This window comes from Danio rerio, chromosome 24 (genome assembly GCF_052040795.2).
Source record: "Danio rerio strain M-AB ecotype USA chromosome 24, GRCz13ab, whole genome shotgun sequence".
Taxonomy (NCBI): domain Eukaryota; kingdom Metazoa; phylum Chordata; class Actinopteri; order Cypriniformes; family Danionidae; genus Danio; species Danio rerio.
In genome coordinates, this window is record NC_141044.1 from 41,572,501 (window position 1) to 41,584,257 (window position 11,757).

Genomic DNA, 11,757 nt, shown 5'->3' on the forward strand with positions numbered 1-11,757 from the left:
CGCTGGACTACAACTCGCCGCCAGCAGAAGTGGAGAACTGGCTGCGCAAGAAAGGCTTCAGTGAACCGTGAGCGAACACTTTAGCCCAGCAATCAGTCAGCTATTCATATTAATAATAATCCACTTGTAACACCTCCACACACCACTGGCGATGGAAACAAATGTGAGGCAAAGCATATTAGCATGAGTTCATATTAACCACAGCAGCTATTTCAGCAATGCAGTGTTGTAAGAAATCTGTCTTCTTAGTCATACAGTAGGCGGAAGGTGAGCAAACTCTAGGGTAAGGCTAAGATATGCACTTCCCTTTATTCATTCATTCCTTTCGGCTTAGTCCCTTTATTAATCCGGGGTCGCCAAAACGGAATGAACTAGCACATGCTAGCCAAATTATCCAGCACATGTTTTTACGCAGCGGATGCCCTTGCAGCTGCAACCCATCTATGGGAAACATCAACACACACTCATTCACGCTCATACACTAAGTACAATTTAGCCTACCCAATTCACCTGTACCGCATGTGTTTGGTCTGTGGGGGAAACCGGAGCACTCGGAGGAAACCCACGCGAACGCAGGGAGAACATACAAACTCCACACTGAAACACCAACTGACCCAGCCGAGGCTTGAACCAGCGACCTTCTTGCTGTGAGGCGACAGCACTACGTACTGCGCCACTGCGTCGCCGCATTTCCCTTTAAAATATTTAAAAAGATTTGCGACAAAGAAGAGGTCTCAATAAAAGACTGAAAAATAAACAAAAATCAAGTAAATCATTGGATTTGCTTGTAGGCTATTTTAAAAACGGATCTTATTACTATTAAATAAAAACATAAATACGGTAAATAAAAAGTGTTTCATCGCAAACATTCCTCAAATGGCCTGATGGTTGATCTCTGTGAGTTGTCCTGTAAAGGAATATGTCATTCATTTAGTTCTCAGATTTTTTTTTCTTTATTCAAAACACTTTACACTGTAAAACCCAGGCATTGTCCTGGTGCTGATTGTTGGGGCAAGGTCAGATGAGTCTGGGCATTTAAAACCTTTGAGATCGACATCACCTGGGGCCTCATGTATCAACGCTGCGTATGCACAAAAACTTTGCGTACGCCAGGTTTCAAGCTCAGAATCGCTCACGTTTGGATTTACTAACAATGAACTGAATGTGGGAATGTGCGCAGCTTCACGGCAGCTTTATGGCTGGCGTACGCACATTTTTTGTGCGTGTCTGTTTTATTTCCATTGGCGACTCCTAGAGGCAGTTGTGTTAAATCCCTCTCTACAAGTGTCTGAGCCTTGCAATGGCATCTGTATGAGACGGGTTCATCTAGCAGGTATATAAGGTTTCCATACCATACAGTTGAGCAGCTAAACATTAAAGCACAATTTGCAGCAGTTGCCTGTTTTCCCAATGTAATCTGAGCGATCTACCGCACGCACATTGCTATAAAGACACTATCTGAAGATGAATTTGCATGCGTGAATCAGAAACATTTCCATTCAATAAATGTGCAAATAAAATATGATGCACAAACTTATTAATGATTCATACTTGTCTTTCTCGTGATAAATAGTTGGCAAAATCTGATATGTAGCGGGGAAAAAAAAAGAAGAAAGAGTTTATCAGACTCTGGATTCGAGCCGAGTTCAGACTCGAACGTGTCAAAATATGATCACATGCGTCTTACGAGTTGCGCCACTGAGACTGTTAAGACTACTGCAACATTTTACCGATATAAACCACACTATTTATTTTTTTAAATGCACTCAGTGCAATGTTCAGACCCAACTGTGTTAACCGCATCAGCTAAACTCTCCCACTCTCTCCACATTTTTTTTTCTTTTGTTGTTAATTCCGGAGAACAAACTTGCAAATAACACCGCTTTTCTCCGGTCTACCTCCGCAAGCAGCACCTCCAATTCACATTCTGTTCAAAGTTTCTCTTTTTGCTTGCTTTTGCCATTGCTTTTTCGTTGGGTTTTTCCATTAGCATAGTCATTAGCATATTCATACGGGGGAGGAGGCAGGGAGGGGTTTTGCGCTCGTGCATGTTGCGCTCAGTTTCACGTTCATTCGGATGTACAAAAGAATATGCGTGAGATTCGGCGTACGCAGTGTTTCATACATCTGAATTTTTTTCTGCGTACGCACATTTACAGCTTTGTGCGTATGCAATGTTTTAGTAAGATTTCCACGCAAGTCTTCGTACATGAGGCCCCTGGTGTTTCCAGATGATGATTGAGAACAATCCATTACACTGTCAGGTCCCAGCTTTATAAAGGGGGCAGTGCATGCTATAAACTCTGCAGGGTGCCCAAACTTTTACAGATGCCATTTTTTTTTTTGGTTTTCTGTTACTTTAAAATTGTAAATGATGGAAATAAAACTTTTTGATGCCTTTTGGAGATTCTTCCATCTTTCCTTGGCTTCTTTATGCACATTAATACAATTTTTACCTGGTGTGCCCAAACTTTCGATCCCCACTGTAAATATTGAGGAAATTGCCTTTAAATTTGTCGAAACAAAGTAATTAGCAATTTCTTAAATAATAAATTGAGCTCATATTTTTATATATAGTAGGACATTTACAAAACATCCTAGGGGAACATGATCTTTACATAATAATTTTTAGCACAGTAAATACATGACAGTAATATAAATGACCAAGATGTAACCATGCAACATTACCCACCCACATATATGCATGATCATATCAGCTTGTTTTGAGTATGTTATAACAGTGTATACACTGAAATAATAGTTGTGCTGTGTGTGTGTGTGTGTGTGCAGGACTGTCCAGTGTCTGCGGGTTCTGAATGGAGCTCAGCTGTTCTCTCTGAATAAAGAAGAGCTGCGCGCTGTGATTCCTGAAGAGGGCGCCAGAGTCTACAGTCAGCTGACCGTACAGAGAGCGCAGATAGAGGTACAACACCAACACACAGCAAGAAGCCGGATTATCTGGCTAGCCAGTAAAGTTTCAGCTTAGTTTGCACCAATTCTGGGTTTATGAACCATCAAGGTAGCTTATAAAATTGCTCAAAGAGGAATTAAAGTGAGCTGCCTTCATGTTACCTAAAAATTGGGTAAAGTCTAAAAGGGATACAGCTGCTGATACACCCATCAATATAGCATAATGTTTGTGACATTGTACAACAACAATTCATATTCCTACATTACTGTGATTGGTAGGTTTATTTTGGGGTTTACCTTATTAAATTACAATTTAATGAGTCATTTAACAGAGTTTGCATGTTCTCCTCGTGTTGGTGTGGATTTGCTCCGGGTGCTCCGGTTTCCCCCACCAACCAAACACATAGGTGAATTGAATAAACTAAATTGACCGTAGTGTATCTCTGTGAATGAGCATGTGTGGGTGTTTCCCAATACTGGGTTGCAGCTGCAAGGGCATGTGTAAAGCATATGCTGGATAAGTTGCCGATTCATTCCGCTGTGGCGACCCCTGATGAGTAAAGGGACTAAACTGTAGGAAAATGAATAGGTAATATAATAAATAATAATGAATAAATTCATAAATAATTGTAGTTATAATGACTGTTTTCACATTACTGCAATGGTTGGGTTAATAAAATACAATTAATGTTTAGTTTTACAAATAATATGAATAATACTCTGTATAATGACTGTTTTTACATTACTGTGAGGGTTGGGTTCAGGGTTCGGATAGGAGTAGATGTATATAAAATACAATTAATGGATAATTTAATAAATAATATAAATGATAATACTCATTAACTTCCAGCCACAGCTGTATCCCTTCTAGCAACAACCACAGAATTGGTTACTTAATTGGAAACTTAATTGGTGCAGGCCCCAGGGTTGCCAAGTATTCAAACAAAAGTAGCGCAACAGCCAGTCAAAACTATCCCAATGGCTAATAAAATCTTGCCAAATGTTATCAAAACTCAAAATATACAACCGCTCGTTCATAAAATACATATCTTATATCACTGTATGCATGACACAAGGTTTTTTAATTAAAAGTAACTGCTATTAGTAAGTATTAGTTATCATGTCTTTGACAGTACAGCTAGCCTGCAAAAAAAAACAACTCCAGTGAAAGTGAAGATGTGACATTAATTTTAAATAAAGATATTTTACAATTCTAAAAATAAAACATTCCAGATATTAATTAAATAGTAAATAATCCTTTACATTTACCTTTATAGCTATTATTAAGTAACAATTGGTGAAGTTTTTTTCCTCGCCACTGGCTTGCTTGGATAGGGACTTGTAGAGCTGCGCATAGATGGATTTGCTCTCCAGTGTTTGGACTTTCAGCAGTGAAATTTAAACCACCCTGGCCTGAACTGAACTTCAACTCTGAAAACTGGCCTTTACTACAACTATGCTAAGCTGCTTTGACACAATCTACATTGAGAAAAGGGCTATATAAATAAACATGAATTGAATTGAGGTGACGCAGTGGCGCAGTAGGTAGTGCTGTCGCCTCACAGCAAGAAGGTAGCTGGTTCGAGCCTTGGCTGAGTCAGTTGGCGTTTCTATGTTGAGTTTGCATGTTCTCCCTGCATTCCCGTGGGTTTCCTCCGGGTGCTCCGGTTTCCCCCACAGTCCAAAGACATGCTGTACAGGTGAATTGGGTAGGCTAAATTGTCCGTAGTGCATGAGTGTGAATGAGTGTGTGTGTGTGGATGTTTCCCAGAGATGGGTTGCAGCTGGAAGGGCATCCTCTGCGTAAAAATGTGCTGGATAAGTTGGGGGTTCATTCCGCTGTGGCGACCCGGAATAATAAAGGGACTAAGCTGAAAAGAAAATGAATGAATGAATAAATGAATGAACTGAATTGAATTGAATTGAATTGAACAATGCTGGAGAGTCCTGCCAATCAGTTACCATGAAAACATAAACAGCCGCACAAACTAAAGTGAGTTTCAGCTTGAAGTTAACTAGAATTAATTATGTTATTTATCAAATTACCCATTAATTGTATTTTATTAACGCCTACCCCCACCCCAACCCTAAACCCATCGTCACAGTACTGTAAAAACAGTAATTATACTGAGGATTATTCCTATTATTTATTAAATTTCCCAATAATTGTATTTTATTAACATTTCTCCACCCCATACCTAAACCCAACCATCACAGTACTGTAAAAATGTTATTCATTGTTATACAGAGTTACAAAAATGATGCTATATTGATGTGCATATCCGCAGCTGTATCCTATCTAGATTTACCATGTGCTTATACTGTGTTTCATCATCCTAGCACAGTATTTTTAATCAATGGTAGAATATACAGTTGAAGTCAGAATTATTAGCCCCCTTTGATTTTTTTTTCTTTTTTGAATATTTCATAAATGATGTTTAACAGAGCAAGGAAATGTTCACAGTATGTCTGATAATGTTTTTTCTTCTTATTTGTTTTATTTCGGCTAGAATAAAAGCAGTTTTAATTTTTTTATAAACCATTTCAAGGTCAATATTATTAGCCCCTTCAAGCTATATATATTTTTCAATAGTCTACAGAACAAACCATCCGTATACAATAACTTGCCTAATTACCCTAACCTGCCTAGTTAACCTAATTATCCTAGTTAAGCCTTTAAATGTGACTTTAAGCTGTATAGAAGTGTCTTGAAAAATATCTAGTCAAATATTATTTACTGTCATCATGGCAAAGATAAAATAAATCAGTTATTAGAGATGAGTTATTAAAACTATTATGTTTAGAAATGTGTTGAAAAAATCTCTCCTTTAAGCAGACATTGGGGAAATAAATTAATAAGGCGGCCAATAATTCTGACTTTAACTGTACATCTGGTTAAGTATAATATTTCAGTGCAACCCTACAAATTGATGCAATATGCACTAATCTGCGCATACCTGGCAACCCTGACACACATATGATCATTAGTTAAAGTAATAGTTCATCCAAAAATAGACTGTAAATGTGCTGTTAAGGTAATAAAATGTTCACAATACACACACTAACCGTCTGTATATCTGTCTGTGTGTGTCAGGATGCTCACAGAGCCTCAGAGCTGGAGACGGTGATGGAGAAACAGAAGATGAAGGTGGACCTGAAAATGGAGAGCGGAACTTTATGAAGATCTGCTGAATGATTGTACACACAGACTAATATTCAGAAACACACCGTTTTTATGATCATTTACCTAACAGTAGCCTGCTTTATGAATTTTTGTTTTATTTTATTGCATGAAATGACAATTGTAAATCTGCAATTACGCATAATGGATTAATATATTATCAATTAAACATGCAATGCGCAAGATTGAAGCGATTAAATCCTCCTTCTCCACAAGAGGGCGCCAGATGCTAACCTGTGCAAAGCACACTCAAACGTCATCATTACTGATTACTAACATCATGATCGTCTATAAAGCAACTTTTGGGGTTTGCATCAGATCTTTAACAGCCTCTTAAATCCACTTTCAGTAATAAAATACAACAAAAGTTAAGCAATGTATGAAAATTCCATCAATCTCTCGTCATGCACTTTGACAAGAAAAGAAATAGTACAAATTAAGCTTAATTAAGCAAATACCACTAATATAAGTTTCATAGCCTCAGTTCAGAAGGATGCAGGTTCTGGTGTTAGTTTTGCTGTTCTAGGACTTTAACCCAAAATCTTTGCCAATGCAAGTACTGCTCCATCACTCACTCAACTACACATTCACATGCAGTAGATTAGTTTCAACCAAATCATTCCAGATGAAGGATGGGTATTAAACAGTGCACAATGAAGGTTTAATATATGCACATATACAGCCTTAATTCTGCATGTTATATATATATTTTACTATATTTTACTAAATGTGACGGTACAGTGGTTCAGTAGTTAGCACTGTGGCCTCACAGCAAGAAGGTCGCTGGTTTGAGTCCCAGCTGGGCCACTTGGCATTTCTGTGCGGAGTTTGCATGTTCTCCCCATGTTGGTGTGGGTTTCCTCTGGGTGCTCCGGTTTCCCCCCACAGTCCAAACTCATGCGCTATAGGGGAACTGAATAAATTAAATTGGCCATAGTGTATGAGTGTGTGTGAATGAGCGTGTATGGGTGTTTCGCAGTAATGGGTTGCGGCTGGAAGAGCATCCGCTGTGTAAAAAATATGTTGGAATAGTTGGTGGCTCATGTCATTTCTGTGTGGAGTTTGCATGTTCTCCCTGCGTTTGCGTGGGTTTGCTCCGGGTGCTCCGGTTTCCCCCACAGTCCAAAGACATGCGGTACAGGTGAATTGGGTAGGCTAAATTATCTGTAGTGTATGAGTGTGTGGATGTTTCCCAGAGATGGGTTGCGGCTGAAAGGGCATCCGCTGTGTAAAAACATGCTGGATAAGTTGGCGGTTCATTCCGCTGTGGTGACCCCGGATTAATAAAGGGACTAAGCCGAAAAGAAAATGAATGAATGAATGAGTTGGCGGTTAATTCCGCTGTGGCGACCTCTAAAATAGAGACTAAGTCAAAGAAAAATTAATGATATTTTAGAAATATTGACAAATGATATAAAAATGTATACCTTATAATTGCAAACTATTACTTTGTCTATAAAACTATTTAACAATATTCTTCCTTTTTTCTGTTCTAAGCTATGCAAAACTTTTAATAAAAGTAAATAAAAATGGTCATAATAGTTTAATAATAGTAAGTTAATCGAACAGAATTTAAAAAATATTAAAATATACAAATTAAATGTATTTATTTGTCTATATAACTAGATATAGATATAGATATAATTATCGATAATTAGAAATGTTCTTCATTGTTTTATTTTGTAAGCTCTGCAAAACCATTATATATTTATATATAATAAATCAATTAAAGTGCATTAATGTAACAGAATTCATACAAATATTTAAAGGAAATGAAGTAGAATAAAACAAAAATAATACATATATAACATTTTTACAAAATTAATATAAATGGCAAAAGGTTTTTCATTTGAGCATTAGAAATTTATGATTGCATGTATATGTGAATGAATTACCAGTAACAGTAACAACAAGTTATAAATAGGATGTCTGTTTTTAAATGATCTAGATATGCAAAACTTTAAGTAAAAGTCAACTAGTAATAAATCAATTGAACTGAATAAATTAACTGAGTAAATAAAAATAGTAACGCCTAAAAATGAAATGGAATAAAACAAAAAGTATATACACACATATCCGAATGTTAGAAAATTAATTCAAACGGCAAAAACAAAGCATTTTTATATTTGAACATTTAAAGGATGACTGCATGTATGTATATGTACAAATTAGCCTAACAACATGTCATAAATAAACAGGATGGCATTTGTCTATATAACTATATAGATATTTAACATTTTTCTTAGATTTTTCCTAAATATGCAATATTATAACTAAAAGCGAACTAATCAATTAACTGAGCTGAATCAATATAAATATTAAAATCTAAAACATAAAATAAAAAAGGATTACACATATGAATAGATTGAAAAAGGAATACAAATAGCAAAAATTTTACATTTTCCTTCAGATTAGTCTCTACTTTTGAGGTTGCCACAGCAGAATGAACCAACAACTACTCCAGCAAATGTGTTATGCAGCGAATACCCTTTCATTCGCAACCCAGTACTGGGAAACATCCATACACACTCATACACACACACACTCATACACTACGGCTTAGTTCATCAATTCCCCTAATGCGCATGTGTTTGGACTGTGGGGGAAACCGCAGCACCTGAAGGAAACCCATGCCAACATGGGGAGAACATGCAAACTCCATGCAGAAATGCCAATTAGCCTAGCCGGGGCTCAAACCAGAGACCTTCCTGCTGTGAGGCGACAGTGCTACCCACTGAGCCACCGTGCCACCCGCATGCATGTACAGTATATAAAAGCCTATAACAACACATTATAAATAGGATGGCAAAGATACTAAAACAACACTGCTTTTATAGGGTATTTTATAAGGATAAATACACAGTCTTGTCTAGTTCCCACATTGAACACACATAAAGACTTTATAAGCGCTCTCTCTGTGTGTGTGTGTGTGTGTGTGTGTGAGCAGCTGTACTCAGTTAATTGCAGCTCAGCTCCGAGTTCAGGTGTCTCGTCAGGTGTGAGGTGAGGAATGTGTGTTTATATGTTTGATTAACACAGCTGCGCATGTTTGTGTACGAGATTCATCAGCTAATTAAACCCATGTTATGATTTCGCGCACGCTGTGCCTGTACAAACATGAGCTCGAGGCCCAAAAACACCAAGCAGAGCTGATGTCATTTACCCCAGCGATTTAGCTCATGTTTCAAAACTCTTCATCCCTACTGGCCAAGAGAAAATACATAGTAAAGCTGCGGTCACACTAGAGTTTAAGCTTGCTAAATTCTGTCGTACGGCTTAGCGAAAAGGGGCGGGATTAAACAAGATGATTAGACATTTAAAAAAGCAAGCGATTGCTCCATATTTTAAATATCTGTCCAGAGAGGTCATGTTTTGATCCTCGATTGGTCTCATGCAGTATAGTGATGCGATTTCGCAGCGACCTGCGAAACTTGCTGCACGATCTTGCGTTTTCGGTCTGACGCATTTGCGTGCATTTGAATGAAAGTCTATGGGGAGAAAAGTCCAGTGTGACCGCAGCTTTACTAGTGTGTGTGCATGCTTTGAGATAATCTACTGCATTAGCCCCTTTCACACATACAGACCTTTCCGGAAAATTGCCGGCAATTTTCCGGAAAGGTTGTATGTGTGAACAGGTCCTTTTTGAAAATACCGGTAAATTCATTCTGGCTATTTTCCGGAAAGAGAAGTTGTAACATTACCGGCAATTTGCCGGAATGCTGCGCTGTGTGAATGCAGAAGGAAGATTCCCGTAATAAGCGCGTGCACGTCTAGAACGTGCTGACGTGAGACGTCTGCTTTAGCCAATCACAACAGTCAGACGCATTTACGTCCGCGCGGTTTGTGAGAATAAAAGCCTTTGAATATTTTTCCAGACACATTTAGCTGCTAGAAGTTAGTCAGATCACGTTTATATGTTCTTCTTTATGCCAACTGTGTAAATAATCATCGATGAGATGCTTATGATAAGCCGTTGTTTGTTTACCTTTAAGCTTTGCGTGTGCCTGTGAAACAGCCTGTGTGCGCCTGCACACACACACATTATGAACATCTCAACATGCGAAAGTGATCCTGCGAAAGTTGTTCACAATATTGATCATCCACAGAGTTTGTAATTTAGTCAAATGTTTACAAACACAAGCGCAGCCGTTTAAAGCTCATTTGTGGTGAATGATGTCAGAATTTACCGGTATTTTGGAATGGATGTGTGAATGCTCTTTTCCGGAAAATTTCCGTAATGTCCTCGCCTGTGTGAACAGCGCTTTTTTGAATATACCGGTAAAGTCGTTCCGGAAATTTTCCAGATATTTACCGGTATCACTGTGTGAAAGGGGCTATTGTTAATGGGCTGTCCTGTTGCTTAGTTACGTGCCCTGTCAATCATCCTATCACACCGCCACATTTCTTGTATAATTATACTCCAGTTTCCTATTTATTATTGCTTTTTGAAACGATTCCTGACTGAGTTAGTTGCACTGTGATCCCACATTAAAAAAATACTATAGTTGGTTTCATTCGGGTGCTCCGGTTTCCCCCACAGTCCAAACCAACCCAGGCTCATTCTGGAAACGTAGCCCGTGGATGTTTATGGAAACCGGGAGGTACGTATTTGTGCAGTTTTTGTTTTCGCGAATCCGAGAGAGGCCGCTGTGCACGCTTTTTCGCGTCTCGAATGTCTTTTGCAAGCTCGCCATTCTTGCCCGCGCTGTTCTCGCATAAAAAGCTGCCGGAGGCCGTTGTCCGACTGACTGACTGAATGATTGACTGGGCGGCCGGCCAATCAGCCGACCCAGCCACCCTCCTGTGGTAAACAAACATGTGACTTCGCAGCCGCAAAAACTTCACTACATAAAGACAGAAATGATATTGTTAGGTGAATTATACCTTATAAATAGGGCATCACGGTGGTGCAGTGGGTAGCACAATTGCCTCACAGCTAGAAGGACGCTGATTCGAGTCGCATTTGGGTCAGTTTGCATTTCTGTGTGGAGTTTGCATGTTCTCTCCATATTGGCGTGGGTTTCGTTCAAGTGCTCCAGTTTCACCCACAGTCCAAAAACACATGCGCTATAGGGGAACTGAAGAAACTAAACTGGCCGTAGTGGAAACATGCTGGATAGGTTGGCGGTTCATTCTACTGTGGCGATCCCTGATAAATAAAGGATCTAAGCCGAAAATAAAATGAATGAATACCTTATAAATACAGTGTGTGACTCTTTCAACACTATTTAAAGGTGTCTAAATTGCTGAGCAACATATATAAAACCTCAGTTTTGTGCTCGTTTGTGCCATTAAAACAAACACTGTATCTGTTTTTCTCATTTAGAAATAATTTTATTTGATCTTTTTTAAAATAAATATATATATATTTTTTTATAATAAATATTTCGGGAGCCGTGACGTCACTCTCCACCCCATTTCCTTTAAATCGCACCAAACTGGTGTCATTCGTTAGTGCTGGATTTGTGTTGGTTTTTGCCGTTAAAACAAACCCTACATCTATTTTCGTTGTATAGTTAAAATATTTCGGGAGCCGTGACGTCACTCTCCACCCCATTTCCTCTAAATTGCACCAAACTGGTGTCATTCGTTTGGATTTGTGTTGGTTTGTGCCGTTAAAACAAACCCTTTATCTATTTTCGTTGTATAGATATAATTAAAATATT

The 11,757-nt window shown here is 38.4% G+C and overlaps 1 protein-coding gene across 5 annotated transcripts in view; it reads left to right on the plus strand.

The window, feature by feature from the left end:
• The window catches only part of eps8l1b (EPS8 signaling adaptor L1b), a 48,773-nt gene extending 42,492 nt beyond the window's left edge, over positions 1–6,281 (plus strand). For 4 of the 5 annotated variants that reach the window (XM_087310113.1, XM_087310114.1, XM_087310112.1 and 1 more), the window contains 3 exons: positions 1–67; positions 2,791–2,923; positions 6,005–6,281. The exon at positions 1–67 is cut by the window's left edge and continues 96 nt beyond it. In XM_087310113.1, coding sequence (XP_087166239.1) covers positions 1–67; positions 2,791–2,923; positions 6,005–6,091 — 287 coding nt within the window. In that variant the 3' untranslated portion in view covers positions 6,092–6,281. Of the gene's footprint in view, positions 1,073–2,231; positions 2,924–6,004 lie in introns of all 5 variants that reach the window. The other variant, XR_015525316.1, reaches the window with a different exon arrangement.
• The last annotated feature ends 5,476 nt before the right edge of the window (positions 6,282–11,757 follow it).